Consider the following 25,788-nt stretch of genomic DNA (forward strand, 5'->3'; position numbering starts at 1 on the left):
AGGAAGCCTGGCCAAGAACTCATCATCAGACTTTGCCTGGAATACCTATAGATTTGAGAGAATTCTTCTCTTCTCGAGGTTCCCAAAATATCCTGGGGTTCCTGGGCCTGCCAGGAAGTGACCTTCCTTACTCACCTGGAAAGGCTGCTGGGAACCCTGTAAGTGAGGTATAAGGCTGATTTTTCCAAGAGGGCTTTATTGGCTCCATATAGTCAACCTTCATTCCTTAAAGCTGTCTGGTCATAGCTGAGTCTATGTATGTCTCTCTCAAATATGACTTTCTGGTCAAAGCTTTGGTAATATAACCAATGTTTCCAATAGCATCCTGTTACAAGGAGAATACAGATTCTTATTGAATTTATGCAAATAACTAAATTGCCATGAGAATAAGAATACTCACTGAGAGCTTCCAAATCCTGGAGGGATAAGGTAGGGAGAAAGAGTAATTGTTTCATCTTTGTCCACAAAGGTATTCTTTACCAAATTGCTGTAAGTCATAGCCAGCTTAAGAAAAGTGTTTCCTTAAGTCTGGAAAACAAAAGATTAAAGAACCAGCAATGTTTCAAACAGAAGTATATAAAAAAATTATAATCATCCTCATCGGTTCATTCAGTTCCTGTGTAACAAATTCTTGATCTTTTTTTTTCAGCAGTTTTTTAAATCCAATTTGTCCTTAGAATTCTGTAAATTCTTACCAGTTTCAGTATGATCTGAAAGTGATCAGAAACCTGTACTTGTCAGAGTCCTTTCCATGAACCTCCTTGAAGAGATGGCTGCAAAAGTGTCCGAGTAAAACAATAACTGTCTGTAAAAGACAAAAGACTTAAAAACGCCCATGGTTAAGATCTGATGAGAGTTCATTAGGATGCAATTGACAAGGAAGTTTGGGCTATTTCTGTGACACACATTTTAATATAATAACTGGAATTATGACTGATAACATTACATATCAGACTTTTAGGAATTTCATATAATTTCTGGAACACTTATATTAATAATGTATATTCATACAAGGATATCCATAAAGAAGGTCTAGCATTATTTATTTCTTATTATCAAATAAGCCTAATTAGTTTAATGCCTCCCTTTTTACAAGGGAGAGAACAAATCTTTTGAGATGTTCCAGGGCCCCTCTGGAAGATCATGAAGTTACTTCCAGGTCAAGAAGACTTCACTTAGAATTTGATTTGGGGAAGTTTGTCAAAAATATCAAAGATTTTGAACACTTGACTGAATAAGATCACAGATCATTATGAAACTGTACTTAATTATCTACTTAACCAAAATGACAAAAGATTTTAAAGATGAATAGAGAAGGTTACATATTTGTGAGCAAAACTTAGCTCTTTTAATGTTGAGAAAACTCAATTTTCTTCATAAAGACCTGATTAAGATAACATGAAGCATAGGAAATTATTTTGATAAAACACAAAGTCTTTGCTTTCTAGCCAGATTACTCAAAAGGCAAAGAAAAGCCTTAAAGCCTTTCATAATCTCTTATCAGGAGCAGACCAATATGCCAAGAAAACATTGTCCTTTTATGAGATGAAAGAAAGTTATGTAAGCATATTATTGAATTAAAACTTATTAAAAAAATTCAGTTATAATAATAATCCAATTCTAGCAAACTGGACCAGACAAAGTAATATTCTCTCTCTTTTTCATTCTCTCTTTTCCTAACTTTCTATACCATTTTTTCCTTTATTTTTTGAAATGCAAACACCCCAGGAGGTAACAAAAACTCTGCCCACAACCACCTGGGACTGAAGGAAAAAAAGGGCGGGAAGAAGCCTTTTGAAATATAAAAGCTCTCTTGCCCCCAATCTAGCTCACAGCCTCCTTAAGATAACTTGTCAAGGACAAATACAAATCTTCAAAGTCTTCTCCAGGGGCTGGCCCGGTGGCACAGTGGATAAGTTCGCATGTTCTGCTTCTCCGTGGCCTGGGGTTGGCTGGTTTGGATCTCGGGTGTGGACATGGCACCACTCGGCAAAAGCCATGCTGTGGTAGGCATCCCACATATAAAAGTGGAGGAAGATGGGCAGAGATGTTAGCTCAGGGCCAGTCTTCCTCAGCAAAAAAGAGGAGGATTGGCAGCAGATGTTAGCTCAGGGCTAATCTTCCTCAAAAAAAAAAAAAGAAGAAGAAGAGCAAGGGCCCTGGTACAAATATCGGGGTTCTAGGGACCTTTGCCTTCCCTTTTCTATCTTCCTCCTCCCTGGAGGCCTCGATAACCCTGTCAGCTTTCCCCTTGGTGGCAGGGACACCTTGTGGGACACATTTCTTAGTCCCGCCCTATTCAGGAGAAAGCCGAGGGGCCTCAGGGTCTGTGGTGTCTCGGAGGAAGCGAGCATATAGCCAGGATGGATCTTTCAGAAAGCTGTGGACTTCAGGGTCTTCAGAGACAAATTGGCCAGTTGACATTTCGGCAGCCCTGAGTAACAATTCAGTGCCCATTCCAAAAAAAAAACCAAGGAATAAACCAAAAACCCCAAAATAGCCAGTTAGCCCCCCTCTCTCCTTCCTGCTGCGTAAAATCTTTAAGAAAGGTTTGAATTTTAGTTAAGGTATAGTTTTTAAATCTCAGTTTCTACTTCTTGCTTTTTTTCTTTTTCTTTTTTTTTTTTTTGGAGGAAGATTAGCCCTCAGCTAACTACTGCCAGTCCTCCTCTTTTTGCTGAGGAAGCCTGGCTCTGAGCTAACATCCGTGCCCATCTTCCTCTAGTTTATACCTGGGACGCCTACCACAGCATGGCTGCCAAGCAGTGCCATGTCCGCACCCGGGATCCGAACCAGCGAACCCCGGGCCGCCGAGAAGCGGAACGTGCGAACTTAACCGCTGCGCCACCGGGCCAGCCCCAACTTCTTGCTTTTTTTCTTGTTACCTTAATCTTGTGTGTTGTGACTGGAAGTTTTTAGATGACATCACTGTGAACCCTCTTCCTGGGTGGCTGCTTTCCTTTCAGGATTTTCTCAAGAGATCTCTCTAAGCTTGGTCTGCTTCCACTAGCATGATGTGTGCAGAGTCTTTGGGAAAAGCCCTCAGGCCTCCGGAGTGTCACTCCAGAGTCTCGGCATGGTGGTTATGCCATGGCACTGAGCAAGCCTAGGGAGCTTCCTTGGGGTTTTGCATTTGTCAAGGAGCTGGTTTGCCTCCTCAGGGTTCTTAGGAGGCACTGGCACCAGAGGTTCACGACATTTATATTTGTCCATTAATTTTTTTAGTGACATCACACCTGGGATTGGATCCATAATATCCCCCTAGGTCAGGGGGTGAACAGCGAAGCAGTGGGTGAAGTGGCGGCTCAGAGACCACAGGCTTCTGTTATATTTTCCTCTGCTGGTGCCATTGGTTTCTGGTTGCAAGGCTATTTCACTCTTCTGCGTTAGGACACATAGTCCTGGCACGACCTGCTGACTCAGTGGTTGCAGGCATAGGTCTGCCATCCTCCTCACCTATGGGAATCTCTTTGTCGTGCCTTTAGCTCAGAGCCTCTCCTTGGATGACGATAATAGCCTTGTGATCCAGTCCACCCTCCTTAGCTCTCCTTGGCCTTGAGGCATGGAGGAACCTTACATACATTAAGGCCTTTGTAATTAGTGGTCTAATCGTCTTGCTAGACGATATGGCCTTGATCAGGCTGCTCTCACGAGATCACTGGGTTATTACGGCAGCTGTGACCTTTTGGGTTGGATCCCCACAGGAAGCACATGACAGAGGTAATACGTGAAAGCATGCAGTGGTATGACAGACCTCAGGAAGTGGCGCTCCCTTCCCAGATGGTGTTACCCACCTGAGTTAGGTGGTTAGGAAGCAAGCTGCAGGCAAAGGGCATTCCCCTTGGTTCATTGCAAGGGCAGTCACGCGGTCCTGCCAACTGCGCCAGTTGTTCTGTGCTGGTCTCAGCCTATGCACATCCTACGGCTGGACTCTTGCTTGTGGTTCTTACCAGGATTCCAAGATGCTCTTCAGCAGTTACCATCAGGAAACTTTGAAAAACTAAAGGTTTCTTACTTACAGGACCTACAAATTACACAGCACACCTGGGGCCACACAGTGAGGTCTCAGGTAGAGAGAGAAAGGGCACATGGGCCTGGGGTTCTGCTTTTATTAGGGTCAAGGGTGGTGGCCTAGGGTTTCATGGGCTCGTGAATTTAAAAACGTAAGAGCGGGAATTTAAAGCACGAGCAGAGAAAAAAACAAGTGGCCTAAATGGTCAGTTATCGAAATCAACCAAGACCTAAAACAAAGGAGGCTTGGTGGCGGGAGGTGGCCTGGCTCTTTATCTGGTCATGTGGCCGGCCGTGTGTTTATTCCAGATCACCGTCTTTGAAGTGAATGCCTCAGCAATCAAAACTTAAGTCAGGCACCTGTATTACAAAAAAGAGAAAACCCAACTGTCAGGGCTCCCATGACAACCCCTGAAGCCACCATGCCATCCTATTTGTTGTCAGGTCTGCCATTTCCAGCAGCACCCACCCCACCCCACCCCACCCCACTCCACTGGAATCTTGGGACTTAGGAGGGACAGAAAGTCACTTCTCATTTCCTCTGCACTCCAACGGCCTCTCAATCTTGGGCAAGACCCTCATCTTCTCTGGGCCTCTGGATCCCAGCTCAGCTCCAAAGACCCCTCCATACACTAGGGAGGATCAGATGACACCAGGACCCTTGCAGCCCTGGCCCCAGGGTCAGACAGACCTCGGTCCTTTCCCTTCCTTGTTACCCTTTGGCTGTGAGACTGGCTCACACAGACCTCAATTTCCATATCTTTCAAGTGGGCACCCATCTGGGAGCATGCTTGGGAAATGCCTGCCAGGAGACCACTCATCCCCACGCTATCCAGAGAAAGGCGAGGAAGGTAGGCAGCCAAGCCTGACCCGGTCTTGTGGCTTGTTTCTTCCCCAGGTCGAGTTTGCCGTCAGCCGGGTCCAGATGAATTTTCTGCACCTCCTTAGCTCTGAGGTGACGCAGCATATCACCATCCACTGCCTTAACATGACCGTGTGGCAGGAGAGCACTGGACAGACCCCAGCCAAGCAGGCCGTGCGCTTCCGGGCCTGGAACGGGCAAATCTTTGAAGCCGGGGGTCAGTTCAGGCCGGAGGTGTCCGTGGATGGCTGCAAGGTAACTCTGGGAGCCCCTCACAGACCCCTCATGCAGAACAAGTGGAAAAATTTATTTTTATTATAAAGTTACATGTGACAATTTTATACTATGTTAGTATGATCTGTATAATTTTTATCTTTATGCGGTAATTTTATCATGACAGCCTCATAAGATTGTTTTTATTCACTTTCCTCTCTGGGAACCTTCTGAGGGAAGATCTGGGCTCGTAAAAGCCAACCGGCTGGTAAATGCTATACTTATTTGCAAGGCTGCCTATAGGCGGTTGTATTTCTACTATTCTCTCTATCCCCGCTCTGATCAGGCTAATTTCGTCTCTTAAGATTTTCGGTCATTTTCAGATATCTAAAACAGGTGGGTTGTTGGGGGAGAGGGAGACAGAAAGTTGCCCCCAAAAACGGGTTCACAAAATTAAACAAAACTGGTAATACGCAATGTTAGTGAGGATGTGGGGAAACTGACACTCTCACACAAAGCTATTTAGAAAAAAGAAATAGGCAGAGACATTGGGACAGCAGCTCGATATATATCCAGAGCCTTGGAAATGTACCTATCTTTTGATCCCGCAATTCTTCTAGAATTTGATCTTGGGAAGTAACTAAGAACGTGCACAAAGGTTTAGCTACAATGATGTTCATTACAGCATCAGTTACAAGAAAAAAAATTAGAAGCAATCTAAATGGACAAAGACAGGTCGTCACGATAGTGAAATACCCCATGACGATTAAAAATTGTGAGGACAGGTGATGGGGAAATGCACATGATACAGGATGAGGACCCTGATGGATACATGCGTCCTCTTTTCCATCGACCCTCAGGTCCAGGATGGCCGCTGGCATCAGACGCTCTTCACCTTCCGGACCCAGGACCCCCAGCAGCTGCCCATTGTCGGCGTGGACAACCTCCCTCCTGCCTCATCCGGGAAGCAGTACCGCCTCGAAGTTGGACCTGCCTGCTTCCTCTGACCTCTGACCTCCTGGCTCCTCTAGGCCTCGTGGGGGAGGGAAGAGGAAGAGGCTGCAAAGGGAGGGTACCTAGGGGCGGGTGAGCCCAGGAGAGGTAGCTCCCCCGCCCCGGCATCCTTGGGCAGGCCCCAGCTGTTGTCTGCCCAGTAGAAGTGGCCTGGGCAGGGGGAGGGGTGGGTGGGTAGCAGGGCCCCGGGTGACGTTGGGAACAGTGGATCCCAGCTTAACCCCAAAGACCAACCAAAGAGCCAGCCAGAGCAAGCTGGGCCTGCAACCCGCCTGAGCCCCGCGGCCTGTCTCCCAGCTCTGCGGCCACCCCCTTCTCTCCCAGCTTCCTGCCCAAAGAGCCCCACGTTCCAGCTCGAGGGAAGGGGGCGTCTCGTCCGCTGGTCCCTGTGGGGGCGCTTTGATGTGCAATATTAGAGAGGAGACATGAAAAAGGAGAAAAGGAAAGAAAGAAGTATATATATTCTATTTAAACAAACACAAAGGAGGTGCGTTCCTATTTTTTTCACCAGAGAAACAGGTGAGAGAGAGAATGAACAGCCAGAGGGTGGGAAGCGGCGGGGGCGAAGCGAGATCCTCGGAGCTGGGGGGCCACGCGTGCTACCTCCCACTGTGAAACCCCTGGTGCTCGCAATTGTCTCGTAGCGTTTGTGATTTTTTTAAGGAAAAAAAAAAACCTATTTAAGATTCTGAAGGTGCTAGCATTTTTGCCACAGACTTTGAAGCAACACGTTGATGTGGGGTTATCAGCCACATTTTTCTCTCTCCTCCAAATGACCAAGTTTGGGGACGTTTTCGATTTTCCTGCCATCACCCTTGTGCTCATCAGGTAATCTGCTAAGGAGGGGAAAAAAAAAAAAAAAAGGAAAAAGAAAAAAAAAAAAGCAAAGCAAAAAAATACCAAAAAAAACTACCAGAAACAGAAGTAGAAGGATTTTACCTTTTAACTTATAGACGTTGAAACGTTTGTCGTCTTGAAGGCAGGGGGTGGTCTGAGCTTGAAGCATTGTGACTTGGCCTTTCACGGCCCTGCAAGGAAGTCAGGCTTGTCTTGGAGGGAGCGATCGAGACTGGAGAATCCTGGGAGAAGTCTTGACCTTGAGGAAACCAGTGCGCAGAGTTGGGTCAGGGCTGGCCTTGGAGGTGGAATAGAAATATGGAACCGTCTCCCGGAGCCGCATACCATCCCCCAAGGTCCTCCCATCCAGGAGCTCGTCCTTCCAAGATGCAATCATCACTCTTGCTTTTTCGTTGTCATTAAATTCTGTAGAAACCCAGTGTCATTAGCTGCCAATGTAAACGTGGGCTGAGAAACAGTAATTATGGGAATCTCGGAGTTCAGCATCATAGCGGTCCTCAGTGTCGTCTGAATTGTCCTGTCTCAGCGAACCAGTCAACATCCAGGTTGATTTTGAGATGATTTTAACTATGGAATTATTTTTATAGAAGGGGAAATTTTATGTGAAAGCCTATTTGTGTCTTTTTTTTTTTTTCTAAAGTTGTGTCTTTGGGAATTGGATTTGATTTTCATTATTTAATACCTCACTCTGGCCCACCCTCCCCACCGGACACTTCCTGTCTCCTCGCCCTCCTGCCCCAGCCCGGATGCTCCCCGTGGAAGTGCGTTTTGGTAGCAGCTCGGGCCTCATCTCAGTGCTCGGTGTCCGCACGCCGCCAGTCTCAACCTGGCCTCTGTCTCGTTCTTGGGTTTTTCTGCTGTCCTCGTTGATGTCTCTGTCCACGTCAGTGTGTTAAAAGCCCAGTGGGTTCCATTTCTCCTTTTCCCTTCTGGATTTTAAATAAATATTTAAAACTGAGGCAATGGAATGATGCATCTGTGGCCGTGTGCTTCTTTGAAAAGCCGGGCGGGAGGTTTCTGGCAGGGCTGGGGGCCCGGGAGACGATGCTCGGAGGATGCCCTGCTTAGGCGGCTTCTCCCAAAGGAGCAAAAGACAGGGAGAGATATGGTGCCTGTGGTGGGGGGGGGGAGCTAAAAATTAGGGGGTCCAGGACCCATAGTGTATTGGTTTCTTAGGGATGCTGTAACTATACCACCAACCTCGTGGCTTAAGACAACAGAAATGCATTGCCTTTTTTTTTTATTTTGAGGAAGATTAGCACTGAGCTAACATCTGCCGCCAATTCTCCTCTTTTTTGCTGAGGAAGACTGGTCCTGAGCTAACAGCCATGTCCATCTCCCTCTATTTTATATGTGGGACACCTGCCTCAGCATGGCTTGCCAAGTGGTGTGTAGGTCCACGCCTGGGATCCGAACCGGTAAACCCTGGGCTGATGAAGTAGAATGAGCGAACTTAACTGCTGCTCCACCTGGCCGGCCCCAGACATGCATTCTTTCCTGGCCCTGGAGGCTGGAAGTCTGAAATCAAAGTGTTGGCAGGGCCATGATCCATCTGACGCCTCTGGGGAGGTTCCTTACTTGGTCCAGCTCCTGGTGGCCCCAGGCCTTCCTTGGCTTGTGGCTGCAGCCCCTCCGTCTCTGCCTCTGTAGTCTCATGACCTTCTCCCTGTGTGTCTCTGTTTGGCATCCTTCTAGAAGGACACCAGTCATACTGGAGGAGGGCCCACCCTCAAGACCCCATCTTAACTTGATTACATCTGCAAAGACCCCCTTTCCAACTAAAGCCACACTCACAGGTCACCAGGCTAGGACTTCAGCATATCTTTCTGGGGGACACAATTCAACCCCTAACACACAGGGAGGAGGATATGGAGCAACTCCTTTTTTTTTTTATCATGGCAAAATACACCTCACATAAAACTTACCTTCACAATGTTGTCCCACCGTCACGACTATCTAGTTTCAGAACATATTCATCACCCCTAAAGGTGGCTCCACACCCATGAAGCGGTCCCCCCAGCCTCCCTTTAAAAACCACAAATCTGCTCCCATCTGTGGCTCTGCCTACGGTGGATATTTCATATAAATGGAATCCTACAATATAAGACATTTTGTGATGGATTTCTTTCATTTAGCATCATGTTTTCAAGGCTCATCCCTTTGGGGCATGTGTCAGTGCTTCATCCCTTTTTATGGCTGAGTAATATTCCACTGCAGTGGCTAGACCACATTGCTTTATCCATTCGTCCATTGATGGACATTTGGCTTGTCTCCATCTTTTGGCAATTGTGAATCGTGCTTCAGGTTGAGCAATTCTTAACCTGTGAGATTCTTGAGAGAGGCCACACCATCACTTGCCTTAGAAGACGTGAGGGAGAGTCTGGGAAACAGCCAGATTTATCAAATAAAATTACAGGACACCCAGATAAATTTGGATTTCGGATAAATAGTATGTACGTTTTTTTAGCATAAGTATATCCCATTCAATCTTGGGGACGTACTTATACCTATTGGGCCTGGAACCCCTATTTTCTGAACCTGGGTTCAGAGTTCTTTCTTCCTTAGCTTCTTCCTCCTTCCCTGGGACCTTAGATGAATCAGAACTTTTCTGCTCTTCTCATTTAGGAAAAAACCAAATCACAAGTAGTTGAGTTTGTATCCATGATTTTATGTTTTAAAAATTTTCTCTAGGTTTCCAGATCATCAGTCTACTTACAGCTCGGTCTTCTCTGCCCTCCCATCCCACAACTACCCCCGGGCCATGAGCACCAGGAGCTGCTGTCCTGGCCTGGCCCCCAGAGTCCTGTCCACACAGCCCAGGATTCATGGTCCAGAAGGACCTGGTGATTCCCAGGTCCCAAGTATGCCCTCTCACTTCACTCAGAGGGCAGCTGAAGCCCAGGGATGTGCCTGAGGTCCCCGGGTGAGACCGAGCTGCCATTCAAACCCCAGACTGCAGAGGGCACTGTCACATGCATTAGACCAGCGGCTCGTTGTGGTCCCTGGAATTTGCAGAAGCCACACACCTGGGAGATGGCTACAGAGGCACATTTTTTGGCCCCATCCCAAACCTACTGCATCACAAACCCCGAGGTGGGGCCCAGCAATCTATGTTTTAAGAAGCCTTCCTGGAGATTCCATGCAAGCTCACGTCCCAAGAATCATGGCCCTGCACTGTTTCCTAAATCTGGAAAACGGATTTCCAGCACTGGAGGAAAAAAACCTTGGAAATGAGATAAGAATGGTCTTTTCGTTTCTTTGACTGCCAAGTAAAAGAAATTGAGACAGAGTGGCCTATTTCCTGAGATCTGCCATATATGGTCACCCCCTGAGCGTGCCCAGCTGTTCCATCACACTTCCCATTTTGCAGATGGGAAAGCTCAGTCACTTTACTGTCTGTTTTCCCCGTAGAAAGCTCCGTGAGGGCAGGGGATGGACCCTGTTCTCTGCTGTAGCACAGAGCTCAGCATGTCGTAGGCACTCCGACTTTTTAAGCCACTGCTCACAGGAAGTGTCATCTTCATTGCCTCGACATGCATTTACCAGCAGCGCCTTCCCTGCATAAAGCTGCGGGTGGGCGCTGGAGTCACAGAGACAGGTCTGACAGCGTGTCTGAGGGGCTCTGAGTCTGGTGGAGGCAGCTGGAGGAGCTGGACCTTGTGTGGTCAAGGGTTAGGAAGGCGGGGAGCAGGAGGCCAGGTGTAGGGGGGCAGGGGAGCAAAAAGTGGCACAGCTGATGCAATCTTGGCACAGGGAGGATAGTCACAAGGTGACACGGATGGATCAGGATCTCCAGAGACACAGAACAAATAGGATGTGTGTGCACGCGTGTGGGTGTGCATGTGAGCGTGTGTGGGTGTGTGTGCGTGTACCAAGAGATTTATTACAAGGAATTGGCTCACATGATCACGATGGCTGGTGAGTCCCAAGATCTGCAGAGTGACTTGGCAAGCTGGAGACCCTGGAGAGCTGACGATGTCGTTCTAGTCCGTAGGCTGGCAGGCTTGAGACCCAGCAAGAACGGATGTCTCAGTTCATGACTGAAGGCAGGAAAAGACTGATGTGCATCTCAAGCAATCAGGCAGGATGGGTTCTCCTACCCAGCCTTTCCATTCCATTCAGGCCTTCAACAGATTAAACGAGGCCCACCCACAGCTGGGAGGGCAATCTGTTCTACTCACTCAACCCATTCAAATGTTAATCTCATCCAAAAACACCGTCACAGACACACCCAGAATGTTTAATCGGCCATCTGGGTACCCGTGGCCCAGTTAAGTCGACACATAAAATTAACCATCACAAGCTGAGGCTGAGAGAGAATGAATACAGGTTAGCCAGATGGGGAAGGGCATTAGGGGGAGAAAGAACAGCACCTGCCAAGGCCCAGAAGTAGTGCTGTGCATTTGAGGAACAGTAAGCATCTCAAAGTGGTGCCACAGGGTACTGCGTGGGGACACCCAGGGTACTTGGCTTGGAATAGGACGAGCCTCAGGTTTGCACAGGGTATGGGTTGGCCAAGCTGGGTTTGAGCCACAGTTGGGGCGCTGGAGCTGAGCTGTCCAGGAGGCAGCTGGCTGAGCTGGGAGCACAGGAGAGGCGTCTGTGCCACCCGCAGTCGGAGCTCCAGAGCCACCAGCCGCAGCTGCATGGCTTTGAAGACGTGGCAGGACACGAGAGGGACAGGAAGAAAGGTCAGAGGGAAAAGAGAAGGGGGCCTACGTTCAAATGAGACCCATGCAACTCTCGGCCCCGTCCACGCTCCAGGAGGGCCTCTGCGACCTGACGAGTGAGGCACTGAACCTGGGACAGCTTGTTTTCAGCAGGAACAGATAGGAGGTCATTGGGGACAGGAGGTGGCTCTTCCCGAGCTGGCAGCACCTGCCTTTCCCAATCTCCCATTGCACAACTAAGCGTCAGGAAACAGCCAGGGTGGCCCTCCCAGGCCCAGCCAACTCCACAAAGCCCAGGCCGGCCTGTGTTTGCTCTGTCCACAGTGAATCAAGCCCCAGTGGGAACAGTGACACCCCACAGTGACCGGCAGCCCGGCGCCGGGACAGTGAGGGTGGTGCAGGCAAGAAGGGGAGAGGCGGGCAGGTGCATTGCTGTCCCGGGTGGGTCAGTCCCTCTCTCTGAGCCTCAGTTTTTCCCTCTGCAAAATGGGGATGCTCTGTCCTTCCTGGCTTGCCAACCAGAGACAGGGCCATTGTTCGATAATAGTGGGGTGAACCGTATGAAACTGAATGATATTCAACTGCGTTTGACCCATCGAATCATCAAATCCACAGTTTCGTATGTTTCCGCCCAATAATAGCACCATTCAAAATAAGAGTGGCCACCATGTCTGTGCACCGACCGTGCACCGGGAGCCGTGTTGAGTGTGGCGTGTTTTCCTCTTAGACACAACCCCTGCGTCACGTGTTAGTCCCCCGACCCGTCAGATGATGGAACCAAAGTCCAAAGACGTTACATAAGCTGCCCCAAAATCACGAAAACAGGATTTGAACTTCAGCGGATCTTCTTTTGGGGACTTCCTCAGCCCCCACCCAAAGCTCCTAATGAGGACCAGTCGCTCTGCCCGAGTATTCTTCACGGCTGCTCATCCAGGAAATCACAAATTAGTCATCAGATGCAGCTCAGCCCGGGCTTTGAGGAAGACACACGTATTAAGTGGCTTTCTCAGGAAATGAATCATTTCAAATGGATGCATTTCCCTGAGTATCTAAACCTCCTTGTTTTCACCATGTCACCTTACCTCTCGGGGCCATTGTCACCTCATCTGTCTAATGGGGAAAATATCCTTTGTCCCTGAACCTTCTATAAACACATTTTTGCTTTTTGATGTCTTTAGAAGTGGGATGGAACCTGCAGTCCCTGAAATATTTATGTAACACAGAAGTCTTTCTTTCTCCCCCACCCCGGCTTGTCCTGAAACTGATGGAGATGGTTATCACCACCGGCGGACCCTTAGAAGCAAGTTGGTTTCCCTTAGCAAGCATTTGACAAATGTGAACTGATTTAATCCTCCTGACAACCCAATGAACTAGGTACCATTGGTATCCCCATTTTATAGGAAGAGAAATCGAGGCACAGAGAGGTTAAGTAACTTGTCCAAGGTCACACAGCTAGGAAGGGATAGAGCCGGACAACACTTCACCACCATCCTACACTGCCTTGATTGCTTTTCTGTCTCTTTCTTTCCTGCCAAACTCCTCTTGACATTGTGCCAGGGCCAGATGGAGTGGCGGGCTCGGAGGGCTGCCCAGAACCTCAATCCGTAGAGAGAGTAAAGCGTCTTTGAAACATAAGAAGATGGAGAAAATTGTACTGTCAGGGTGAGCGCAGGGTGCACCTGGGGGAACTACTTGGATAGCCTCCTAGAAGGAGAGTGAGACCCCGGAGGGGCAGCCTGAGCGACAGTGAGGGTGGTGAGGCCCACCCGCCCCTCCAAGGACAGCCACTCCATTGCTCACTCTAAGGGAAACTTTTGCCAACTGACAAAAACAGAAACCAGTTTAAGAGAAAAGCGTTTATTTGGGGTCAAAGAATTGCAATTGGGGGAGCACAGATCTGGTAGAAACCCAAATAGTGTCCCGGTTACAGGGCAGGGGCTCGGGGTTTTTACGGGGAGAGAAGGACGAGGTGAGTCGTATGAAAGGAGAGGTCAGTGGTACCAGATGAGGTGAGGCTAGGCTTGCACTTCAGAGATTGGCTGAGGCTCCATCATCAGGCAGAGGCTCGACTCGTGCTTCATCGATGGGTTAGCAATTCGACCACAAGCAAAGTCCTGTTCCATCAGCCCTGACAGACGGGATTCTCTTGTCCTTGCTGACTTCCCTGGAATGTTGATGGCTTGGTCCAGTTTGGAAGATGAAGAAAACAAGGCGTGCCAGCCAGTTCCTCTGCAAAGCCCGCTCCGGTCTACTTTACCATGGCGCTGCTCACGCCATCTTTCACACTTTCCCTTCTCTCTGCTCTACTCACATACTCCTGCTCACCAAATATGTGCATTTTTCTCCCACACCAAGCACTTCCCGGATTCTCCAGACACCAGTGGGGTGTCCTGCAATTCAATCCAGTTGCGACATGAACCGGAGGTAGCATCAGATCCCACAGGTTAAGGGCTCAGTCCTACAAGACTGTCCTCGCCTCAGACAGCAATCACAAGTCCGGGTTGTCACCTGGGCCGCTGACCGACCGGCTGTAAATCAGAGGCTCCCATAGCCCTCTCTTCAGGGTGTGGCAATTTGCTAGAACAGCTCACAGGACTCAGGAAAATAGTTTACTTACGAGATTCTCAGTTTGTTATAAAAGGATGCAACTCAGAAACAGTCAGAGGGGGCCGGCCCTGTGGCTGAGTAGTTAAGTTTGCGTGCTCCACCTCGGCAGCCCGGGGTTTCACCAGTTCGGATTCTGGGTGCGGGCCTAGCACTGCTCATCAGGCCATGCTGTGGTGGCATCCCACATAGAAGAACTAGAATGACTTATGGCTAGGATATACAACTATGTACTGGGGCTTTGGGGAGAAAAAAAAGGAAGATTGGCAACAGATGTTAGCTCAGGGCCAATCTTCCTCACCAAAAAAAAAATTTAAAGGCTTACAAATAACTCAAAAGAACAAAGAAAGAAAGAAACAGTCAGAAGAGGTGCCTGGGGCAAAGTAGGTGGAAAGGGGCACTAAGCTTCCACGCCTCTTCTGTAGGGGCCACCCATCCAGCTCCACATGTTTCCCACTCTGAACCCTGACATTTAGGATTTTTGTGAAAGCTTCATTACATAGACACAATTGATTAAATCATTGGTCATTCATTAGTGATCGAGTCAGTCTTGACAAAATAGAAATGGCAAGCAATAGGATATATTGGAATATATGGGGAAGCCATTTGGTTTAAACCTCACTAGGCCTGACTTTGTTTTTTTTCCAAAAGGACCTGACATGGTCATTGAGCAGGCATTGTATATCTGCTTTAAACATTTCCTATGGCAAGAACAAATGACCTTAAGATAAAGGTGCAACTTCCCCCCACATTGGCATTTCCTTAAAGATAAGCATCTTTCCTTAGGCTAGGAACTGATTACTGTGCTCACCTTTGACCACCCAGCTCACCTGTGACCACCCAGCTCGAGACAACAGACCTGCCACCCTGCTGTGGTCACCAAGTCAGCAGACCTACCTGCTGTGTCCATCAATCGCTGTGCCGACAGAGCAGCCTTGCAACTGTTGTAAAAGGGACATTTCAATCCTATGTGAAACATCCTTTTTGGGGGTATATAACCACTCTGAACACCCCACTTCTTTGGTGCCCTTTCTTCCTTTGGGAAAAAAGGCCCTGGGCCATGGTGCTCAGATTTTAGCTCAGAATAAACTCTCCCAAATTTTTATTATAGATTGGTTATGGATTATTTTCGTCGACAGTCTCCAGCCTCAGTTCCTTCTGGGAGGTCAGGGGGTAGGGCTAAAAATTCCAACCCTCTAATTCTGTGGTCACCAGAACCCCATCGTCAGGCTGTCCAGGAGCCCCCAGCCACTGGCCATCTCCTTAGCATACAAAAAGACACCACTTTGGAGATTCCAAGGCTTGGGTGCCAGGAAACAGAGGGAGAGACCAAATAGATGCTGTGTATTGTATCTCGTGCACTGTCTGTGCTTTTGCTTCAGGAGGCATGTGGGTTGGGACAGAGCGGAATTGCTTTTGACAAAAGAAAAATCAAACCCTGCTCTTTGCTTGGCTTTCCCTGTTCAAATCTGCCTATTCACACCCCCCCCCCCCATTAAAATCTTTCCATTTCTCCCAATTCCCCAGAGTCCACTGCCAACTCCTCAGCCTGGCTCCATGCCCTGCAGGCTCGGATCCCCGCAACCTCTCAGCATCCGCCCTGGTCCCTCTGTCGACATCGCAGACTCCAGCCACACAGCCCTGCCAGGTCCATCATGCCCCACGCTCTCTCACCTACGCTCTTCTCTCCCGAAGAACTCCAACCACTGTTTCAAGACTCAGATTAGACCAACGCAAATTCAAAACACGGACTGAGCTGCCCACAAAGAAAGAGAAAAAGGGAAATTCCAATTCTGGCCAGGATGAGGAGAAAGAGACTCATTTGTTCATCACCAAATTGGCACAGTGTTAAAAATCATCAGTATTCTTTCATTTCTCCTGGTTTTTTTCCTCTGTTTCAGGGGAGAGTTTTTTTAATCGTTTTAGCTGAGGTGTAACCGGCATAGACTGAAATGCACAGGTTGTCGGTTCCGGTTTGATGGGTTCTCACAGGTGTACAGTACATTATCCTCACCAGCACAATGCACATGCAGAACGTCGCCGTCCACTCCACACAGCTCTCCAGGGCCTTTTGGTCGTCAAGCTGTCCTCCTTGCCCTGGGCAACCACTGATCTGATTTCAACCACCACTGATTAATGATTAATTTTGGTGCTTCTAGAATATTACATGAATGGAATCATACAGTAGGAGCTCTAATGTTTCTGGCATCTCTTGCTCAATGTCACATTTCTGAGGCTCATTCACGTTGTTATTTGGATCCAAAGTTCATTCCTTTTTCTTGCCGAGTAACATCCCATTGTATGAAAACGCCCCAATTTGTTTTTCCATTTTCCTATCGATGGACATTTGAATTGTCTCCCAGTTTTGTCTATTCTGAATGACGCTTATAGTCTTACACAACGACACACGCTTTTCTCTCTCTTGATGGTGCGGTGAATGGAGAAAGGAATTTGGTCTCTGACACTTACCATCAGAGGGAAAAAAATCAAATATAAAACTCTACAGACAACTCTGTCTCAATAAAGCTGGAAAACATCAGACAAAATCCTATAAAGAGAGGGCATGATTCGGTAACTTAGAACCTAGGAAGCGAATGAAGCTTATGGATCCATTGCAATCGCAACTACCAACTACACCAAAACGTGAAAAATTATTCCAAATATACGAAATGAGTAAGAATACAAAATTGTACGCACACCGTAATCCATACTTGTTGAAAGTATTTAGTCATATGGATGAAGATTGGACCCCATCAGGTAGAAAGGCACATGGGCAGTGGAATTATTCATCCCACAGTTCTTACAGAGGCCACCCCGTGCTGGGCGCTGTCCCAGGACAACATCTCCTGGTGAAGAGACAGGCAGCTCCCTGTGCGCATGGCAGGGGGTAGAGACCTCACGGGGATGACTTGCTATTTTGGACGTTGGGAGATGGTTCAAGTAACACTTTTCCTGGAGTTAGACATTCAGCATAGATGGCCCCTCCTTTGGGAAGTGTCCCTGCCTGCGGGAATGGGTCAGGCCCTCTGGACTTTTGCTCTGTCACAGTTGAACTCAACTCAGTTGAACTGAACCCCTGTTTGCCATCACCCGCACCCCTAACCCTCCCCCGCCCATCGCCCCTACTCCTCACACAAGCCGGGGGGAGTCTTAGTTGCCTTCAACCTCTAATCTATGGCTGGATCCCCCTCAAGTCAGTGGGGCAGGTATTGGATGAAGATGAGAGAGATTGCTGGGAGGCCCGACTATTGAAATCCACATGTTGACAAATCTCCGTGCAGCCCACACCCACCTTGGCCTGGAACAGCCAGACCTCTAGGTCAGGGACCCAAGTTAGACCTGGGCTTAGAGGCTTTACCAACAGCTGGCATGTTGGGAAGAGGGAAGCTTGCATGCAAGGCATTTCCCCATCACTGGACTGTGTCACATGTGCCCTTAGCTCCCTATAAAGGTCACTGCACCCTGCAGCCACCAGTTGTACTTGGCTCCAGGTGCCTCCCCATTTCGCCATGGCGCTGCCCTGGGCCCTCGCCGTCCTGAGCCTCCTTCCTCTGCTGGAAGCCAGGAGCCTGGGGTGTGCCAACTTCACAGCAGCGCCTATGACCAATGCCACCCTGGATCATGTGAGTGCTGGGCCCCAGGGGCAGCTGCCTCTCTCTCTGGGCTTCCCTCTCCCCTGCTGGCTTGTGGTCAACCCCCTCCCCTGACTCGGCCCTTTCCTCTCATGGCTCTGGGGGTGAAATTCTGACCAACCTCGCAACTCAGAAGCCTCGTTGTCAGGTCCCCAGCAGGGGACAATTCTGTCCTGGGCAAAGAGGGGTGACTGGGGTGGGGGGATGTCTGACCCTCAGCGTGAGCTTCTGCATGTCCTCTCCTCACCTGGGCCCCCATCCCCCTGTTTGCAAACTGGAGGGAGAGGTGTGCCAGAGTCTTGTCCCAGGGGACCATCGAGACTCCGGCTCCCAGCATCCTTCACCTGCTCCTGGCTTCTCCCCAGATCTCTGGCAAGTGGTTTTACATTGCGGGAGCCTCCCACAACCCTGAGTACCTTGAGGTTATGAAGACATATCAGGCATCCTACTTTTACTGTGACGCCAACCATACAGAGGACACGATACAGTTCAGGGAGTACTCGACCATGTGAGACCCCCACACGCCCAGCCCAGCCCCAGCTTCTGGCTTCTACCCTGAGCCGCCGGAGGACCTGGAGCAAGTCCTGTCCCCTTCCTGGCCTCGGCCTTCCCCTCCATGGAATGGGGAGGGCTGACCCAATTGCCAGCAGACTCCTGACCCCAGGTGGCTGTGATGGGCGATTGTCTCTCCTTGACCGACCTACTATTTTTCTGCCCCTTTTGTCTGGCTTTAGTGGGAACAAGTGTGTCTATAACTTCAGCATCTTGACTGTCCAGCGGGAGAATGGGACCATAACCACAAACGGTGAGGCCAGCCCTCGGGCACAGGGCTGCTGTGTGGAATGGGGAGGACGTGGGTCCCAGCCTACAGGAGGGGATGAGGCTAAAGCCCCGGGGGCCTTGGGCAGAGAGAATATGGGACAGGCCCACTTCTTCTTCTATCCGTGCTGCCAGCCCCTGCGCACTGCAATAATCAGTAATGACAGCCACCAGTTTCGAGTTCTGACTTTGTGCCCGGCACCCTGAAGCCCTTGACATGACTTAATCCACTTAATTCTCACAGACAGCCCTAGGAGGACATTCCAGGGATTGGATGAGGACACAGAAACACAGAGATGTCAGGTAGTTTCCCAAGGTCACACACTTGCCGTGAGAACTCGGATCAAACCCCAGGCTGGGTCCATCCCGCCTCTCTCTCACTGCTCTCTATCCTCTGGGAGCTCAGGTGGCAGCCTGCACGTTGGGCTGACAGTGACTTCACCCCTGTCCCCAACATCACCGCAGAGAGGGCACATAGTAGGAGCACACGGTGGCATTGGACGTGGACCCACAGGACGTAGCAGCCTGGGGGCTCCTCCCTGGGCATCATTTTCTCTGTCTGCAAAATGGGCAGAAAGTTGCTGACGGCCACAGTCCGCGTGCAGCTCCTGGGCTTCCACACGAGCACGGGGCTCCCTCAGGGCCTGGTGCACAGTAGGAGCCAGGGACATGGGGCCCATGTGAGCCCCTGGCTGTCACCCATGGGCCTTGTGGCCCTGGGCACACAAATGTCCTCGCCTGTGAGATAGGAACTGCAGTGCCACCCCACGGTCTCACCAGAGGCTTCCTCCTCCAGAGATGGGCAGAGAACACATTGGCCATGTTTGGTTCACCAAGGACCCCAGTATCATCCTGTTTGTCTACTTCCCGGATGATAAGCAGAAAATAGCACTGTTCTTCTGCGGTACGTGCCCCTCCAACACCCGGTCCACCCAGGCCTGACCCTGGGACCACCCGATCCTGGGGCTGGGCCCTCAGAACCCCAAGCTTCCCTGGCCTCCCACCCAGGGCTCCCAGCATCCTCACCATGTCCCATGCTCCCTCCTGCAGCGGACAAGGCGAACGTGACCGAGGAGCAGATGAGAGAGTTCCATGAAGCCATCGTGTGCGTGGGCATGGACAAGTCGGAAATCATGTACACCGACGAGAAACAGGTGAGTGCAAGGAGGGCTGGGCAGTGGGCACCCTGAGGGTGGTCCCGCCTGGGGCAGCCCCTGGGGCTCAGGGAGGCAAAGCGGCTGGCCAAGATGAGACACCTGTGACACCAGTCGCAAAAATACCTCCGCCATTGCTCCCGGGAACCATGGGAAAGGGCTGATGGACACAGGCGCTGGAAGTGGTCCCCTGGCCTGCAGCCTGCCGCTCCATCTCCTGGCTGGGGGACCTCGGAGGCCACACAGCCTCCAGGAGCCTCAGTTGGAACATCTGCACTATGGTGCTGAGGATTCAGGAGGTCAGCATGAGGGATGGGCGGGCATAAGTGCTCAGTAAACGCCAGCCTTTCCCAAGGGTTTGAGGTCCCATTTTAGAGGTGAATAAGCTGAGGCTCAGAGAGGGAAAGTGACTCGCCCAAGGTCACCCAGCTCGGAAGTAGCAGAGCCAGGTGGGCTGGACTGCAGTCCACAGGTCATTGCATCTTCCCCCAGGGACCCCTGCCGGCCCCGTCACTGTGCTCTCTCTCCCCATCTTCTAGGATCAGTGTGGGCCTCTGGAGAAGCAGCACGAGGAGGAAAGGAAGAAGAAACAGGAGGAGGCCTAGGAGGACGCAGCCCTGGGTTGGGGCCTCGGGGACTTGGGGGCGTCCTCAGCCCCCGTCCACCCTTTGTACCTCCATTCCTTCCCTCAGTGGCAACAATAAAGTTTCTGCCTTTGGGACGGGCAGTTGTCATTCAGTCATTCCGTCATTCGCTCCTTCATTCATTCATTCCCGTTGAAGCCTGCCCTGAGTTGAGCGCTGGCCGAGCACTGGACAAGGCCCTGCCCCTGGTTGGAAGGGCCCCCGCTGGAAGCCCCAGCACCCGTGCCAGGACAGATGACCACATGCCTGAGCGCTGTGGGAGCCCAGTTCGGAGACGGTTCTCCCTGTGTAGGGAAGTCTGGGTGGGCTGCCTGGAAGGGGCGTCTGAACCAGTGTGGAAAGATAGGAACTGGACACCACGTCTGTTCCTGCTGCGGCCCAAGGATCTGGGAGGGCGCGTTTGAGGAAATTGAGGCAGAGTACCCCATGTAGGGGTTCAGGTGGACGAGGGGCAGGGAGGACTCGGGCGTGTGGTCCGAGCAAGAGGGACATTACTGAGGACATCCCCTTGGCCCTGAGGGGAGACGAGGGGGCAGGGGCCGGACAGGAGGCAGGAAGGCGGACTGTGAGGAGCATCCTGGCAAGGGCCGGGGACTTGGCCAGCCTGGGGCAGACTCGGAGATGTGGGGGCTTGGGGCCTCGGCTAGAGGGGCCGTGTGTCTCCATGACACGTCCTAAGACACCTGCCTGACACCAGGAGGAGGACGCGACACCTATGGGTGAGGTCATCCCCTGGGAGCCAGGGCCCCTCCTCCCAGGCCCCCCCAGTCGAAAGGTTTATGGCTCTGAGACACGCCAATGGGGAAAGTAGGAGACACAGAAGCCACCAGAGGGAGGCAGGCGGAGTCAGGAAAGTGCACCCAGCAGGCCCCCTGGGTGGGAGGGGCCTTAGCGTCCAACCTCCCCCCTACAACTGACTTCAGGGACCACAAATTGAGGACACACACCACAGACCTGGGTGCCTTTGGCAATGTTGGCCCACTTCTTTTCTTTTTGAGATTGATTTTCATTCTCTTCATTTGCCATCGTAAAGAAAATAGATTTTTAAATGCCTCAAATATACAGATATCACTGATGCACACACATTCCAGAAGAGCTGAGGTACGCGTTGCTACAGGGTGGGGGCAGGACACGGCCTGGGAGGAGCTGCCCACTGGCCAGAGTCCCAGGGACCCCGGAGTAGAGCGGGGTCTCAGAGGAGGTGTGGGAGGGACCGTGGCGGCGGGCTTCCTGGGCCCTCCGTGGGTGTGTCTGTCCCTGGAGCCCCTGGGAAAGGCCTCGCCACCCACGGGGAGGCTGGGCGCACGTCACCCTCAGCTGTGCCATCCTACAATGGCCCAGTGGTCTCAAGGTGCCCCATGGGCCACCAGTCACCAGGGGAGGGTTCTCAGCCACGTCCGTCCCAGAGACGGCTGCTCCGGAGAGGCTGGTGACAGTTGGTGGCAGGTGTGCCCCAGAGCCCCTGGCCTCTCCCTTCTTCTCCGGCCTCCTACAGAGGATGCAAGACAGGAGCCCTCCTCAGTTTACAACATCTGTCCATCCGTCTATAAATCCATATTATTGGCTGGAGGAGGACAAGTGCAGGACGAGGAGCCCCCACGGTGGCGCCTGGACGGAGGGTAGCCTCGGTCCCAGCAGATGCTCCAGGGCTGGTCCCCTGGGCAGCCACTTCTCTTGATGACCAGCGTGTTGCCCCTTCTGGTCTGAGAACACTGAGGCTGAGCAGGCAGGGCCTGTGCTGGGGGGCCTCCTCCTGAGGGTCCCCGGGGCCTTCAGAAGGGGCTTCAGCTGACTCCTCGCCCAGAAACAGTGGCGGCCTGCACCCTGCCCCGTGGGTCCCTGGCTCCGAGTGGGGTCAGAGGGGACAGGAGCCCCGCAGGCTGGGGGCCTGGCACAGCTCAGCCTCCAGGGCGCGGCTCAGCTGCCGGCTGCGGGAGCGCACGTGCATGGCCGCCCCGACGGCGCGGCTCAGGGCCTGGTGCAGGGCCTCCAGGTCCTCCAGGTCCAGCTGGACGGAGTGCCGGGGGCCCTGGGCCGGCTGGGCGGAGGAAGAGGAGTGCCACTCGGAGGCTGGTCGGGCTGAGGTAGGTCCTGGGGACGCGAAGAACCTGAGGAGAGAGGGCAGAGAGAGCGTCAGCCACAGAGAGGGCAGGGGCGCCAAGGAGCCGGGGTTTGGAGCCAACCGTCCTAAGGCCCTACTGGGCCTCTGATCCTGATGCTCTGGACCTCAGTTTCTCCACCTCTAAATAGGAAGAGTAAAGGCCTACTTGGAGGGATGTGTTAGAAAGATGAAGGAAGAAAACAGGCGTGTCTGACCCAGAACAGGGGCTCAGGAAGGAGTAGTTCAATCTGCCCATTCATTCAATATTTCCTCACCACAGAGCATGTGCCAGCCCCTGTGCTCGGCCCTGGGGTTCAATGTGGAAGGAACAACATGGACCCCGAGGCCTCCTTGGACCTTCTAATCCCAGAGCCAGATCTCAGGGAGACCAGGATCACCCCAGGCTCTGCAGAAAACCCCCTTCCTGGCAGAGGTCACATACGGGAGTCCCGCGTGCCAGTGGGGGCACTGGAACAATGAGAAAAGAACAGTTAGGGGCCTGCAGGAGGCGGCGGGTCTGGTCCACTCACCCGGGCCAGCAGGTGGAGAGGTCCCTGCCCAGCCTGGCCCTGCAGGACTTGGGCTGGTGGGTTAAAGTCTGAGGACCATGGGCCGATCTCATGAGATGCAGCACCCATTTTCTAGGGAGTGACTCCTGCATTCATTGGAGGCCACGCAGTGTAGGGTTCCTAGAAAGTGGTGATGGGCAAGAAGAGGGCGTGGCCCTGTGTCTGGAATAAAGTGTGGCAGGGAGACAGAGGGAAAAGAAGCAGCTTGCCCAAATAAAGCAGGAAGGAGGAGGGAGGACCTGGCTGGAGTCTTTCCCTGGCGTCTTGCCTGGCAGATGTGAACTCTGCTCTCATTGCTGACCCCCTACTCTCTAAGCTCCATTATGGACAGAGTGAGAAAGGGGCTTTGCTGGGATCTGAACATCGTCTCTCCAGAGAAGACACACAGATGGCCAGCAAGCACATGAACCGATGCTCCCCTCCAGCAGCAGGACCCTGGCGCAGGCTCTCCTCCTGCAAGGGCTCCAGTTCCCCACCGGAAACAGCCATATGGAGCTGCGTCCCCTGCCATATCCCACAGGATCATCTAGCTAACAGCTCTGTGCGGGGCCTGGCCACGGAAACGCTCTGTAAGTGCAGCCACTGAGGCCCATGACCGGAGGGCTGGGCGGGCAGGGCTGGGTCCACACCCGGAGCCACTGAGCTCCCAGGAGATGCTGATCCGAATCAGCTGAACCCAATAAACAGGCTTCTGAATCCTCCTCCCTCCTTCAGGGACTATGCGGGGTGAGTGCTGGGCTCCCACACACCCCGACCTTCTGAGAATTGGAGGACCAGCTCGGCCTGAAAGTTACCCAAAACTCCCCACGGGCAGAACTGAAAAAAAACAAGAACGAAAACACAAACAGCCAAACAGAAAACCAACAAAAAGCCATCCTGGCCTGAAAGCCTCCGACGCAGGCGCTGTGCGGCGGCCGACCAGCAGGGGGCAGCGCAGGCCCGGTCCGCTTCCTGAAGCGCAGGGCCGCGGCCACTGAGCATGCGCAGTCTGCTGATTGACAGCTGGAGACTCTCCTGGGCACAATCAGGGCCAATTTCAGCAGCCTCAGACGCGCTGTGGGTACCGGCCGCCCTCCGTGTACGACGGGCCCCCCAGACACTAGTTCACTTGATCCTCACTACAGCCCACTTCACAGAGGGGAAACTGAGGCCCAGAGGAGCAGTGTGACCCGTCCAAGGTGACAAGGCTCCTACTGGCGGTCTGTCAGGCACTAAGGACCAGGGCCTTTCCCCTCCCCGTGTCCGTCCAGGCCTGGGGACAGAAGACTGGCTAGTTGTGTCCACAGGCCTGAGACTCAAAGGACATGGAACGAAGGGGACAGACCCCTGGCTCCCACAGGCGCTCAGAGCTGCATCCTGGTCCCCAAATTCCAGCGAGACCGTCCTGCCCGATGAGCGGGGCACAGCGGGCATCTCCACGAGCTCCGCGCAGACCTGCGCATGCGCCTTGGCCTCACACAGAGGATGGAACTGGGGTTCCCTAAAGACCCGTCCCCAGTGGGCTGCAGGGCAGGGACCACCTTGGGGGCGGGAGTCCTCGTGGGGACTGAGCTTGGATGGGGCCATAGCCTCTGTTCCCACCCAGCAACCTCCATCACAGGGACGCTGGCCCCTCGCTGTCCTCAGACACAGGCCTCTGAGGACAGGCCATTGAAGAGGATGCCCCACGGATGCATTGATGCTGGACACTCCTTGTGTGTCCACTTTTCTGGCTCCATCTGGTGACACCTCTCTGTCCACGTTCCTGCACGTTCGGTGAGCAGAGCCGAATCTGAGGTTCACACACTCACACGCAGGGCCTCTGAGAAGCTGTTCGGAAACCCCAGCGACAATTTCTCCAGACAGAGACGAGGGTGCAGAGTAAGGAGGGCGTTGGCTCACGTTCCACTTGACACTTGGAGTTCGGCCCCCGCCTCGGCCCCTGGGCTGCCCTCCCTCCCCTCTCTGTCTGCGGAAACCCTAACTTCCCGTCCAGACCCGGGTTCTTCCTGCCCTGACTCAGCCCCTCGCTCCTGGGTCCCCCAAAACTTTCCCATCTTGTTCAAGCTCATGTCTCTACTCCCAGCAGAAGATGCTTGTCCCTCTGTCTCCCCACCAGATAGTGAGCCAGGGCTTCCCCATCTCACACCCCGGTACCCTACAGCTCAGAGATGCTCAGGAAATTCTACTGAAGGGACCCCAGGCTCCAGAGGAGCAAAGTGCAGGCCGTGCATGGGGAGAGGACGCGGAGAGGCCATGGGACTTCCCTCCACCACCGGAACGGGACCAGGCTGGGAGATGCTGGGGTGCCCTCTGCAAGGCTGCTGTCCTCCCGGTGGAGCCCCCAAAGCAGCCCAGCCTGAGATGGGACCTCATGAGCTGCCAGCATCTGGCAGGAAATCCTGTCAGCATTTCTCTCCATCCCTCCCTGAAGCTCCAGAGTCTGGTTCTGAGGGCGTGGTGGGCATGGCGGCAGAGGATCCCCCTAAACCCCCCCATAAACGCCCTCCTCAGAGAGTGTCAGGGTGTGGGCCCGGCCTGGCTGTCCTCAGGCTGCGACAGGCTCTCCATCCACTCCTGGGCCAGCTGTTGGGCGAGGAGCCCCTCAGGGTGACTTCTTGCCTGGTGGCCCCTGGCCCGAGGGGTGAGTGTGTGCTG

The 25,788-nt window shown here is 52.2% G+C and overlaps 3 protein-coding genes across 8 annotated transcripts in view; 2 read left to right on the forward strand and 1 right to left on the reverse strand.

Annotated features, from left to right (window-relative positions):
* Positions 1–7,926, forward strand: part of COL27A1 (collagen type XXVII alpha 1 chain) — a 142,186-nt gene extending 134,260 nt beyond the window's left edge. For all 5 annotated transcript variants that reach the window (XM_070596334.1, XM_070596333.1, XM_070596338.1 and 2 more), the window contains 2 exons: positions 4,910–5,128; positions 5,947–7,926. In XM_070596334.1, the coding sequence (XP_070452435.1) occupies positions 4,910–5,128; positions 5,947–6,093 (366 nt within the window). In that variant the 3' untranslated portion in view covers positions 6,094–7,926. The remainder of the gene's footprint in view (positions 1–4,909; positions 5,129–5,946) is intronic.
* Positions 7,927–17,666: 9,740 nt separating this feature from the next.
* Positions 17,667–20,558, forward strand: LOC103566635 (alpha-1-acid glycoprotein 2-like). 2 transcript variants are annotated; one of them, XM_008543097.2, is made up of 6 exons: positions 17,667–17,855; positions 18,230–18,372; positions 18,599–18,669; positions 19,480–19,587; positions 19,734–19,837; positions 20,377–20,558. In XM_008543097.2, exons 1-6 carry the CDS (start codon positions 17,742–17,744, stop codon positions 20,440–20,442), a joined length of 606 nt encoding a protein of 201 aa, XP_008541319.2. In that variant the 5' UTR covers positions 17,667–17,741; the 3' UTR covers positions 20,443–20,558. The 2 variants fall into 2 exon arrangements, 1 of the variants encoding a protein (XP_008541319.2); XR_011533568.1 differs by having other exon boundaries at positions 17,694–17,855; positions 18,928–19,587.
* Positions 20,559–22,321: 1,763 nt separating this feature from the next.
* Positions 22,322–25,788, reverse strand: part of AKNA (AT-hook transcription factor) — a 102,574-nt gene continuing 99,107 nt past the window's right edge. Inside the window, exon 22 of the mRNA XM_070596324.1 lies at positions 22,322–22,589. Coding sequence (XP_070452425.1) covers positions 22,337–22,589 — 253 coding nt within the window. The 3' untranslated portion in view covers positions 22,322–22,336. The remainder of the gene's footprint in view (positions 22,590–25,788) is intronic.

This window comes from Equus przewalskii, chromosome 26 (genome assembly GCF_037783145.1).
Source record: "Equus przewalskii isolate Varuska chromosome 26, EquPr2, whole genome shotgun sequence".
NCBI classification, from domain to species: domain Eukaryota; kingdom Metazoa; phylum Chordata; class Mammalia; order Perissodactyla; family Equidae; genus Equus; species Equus przewalskii.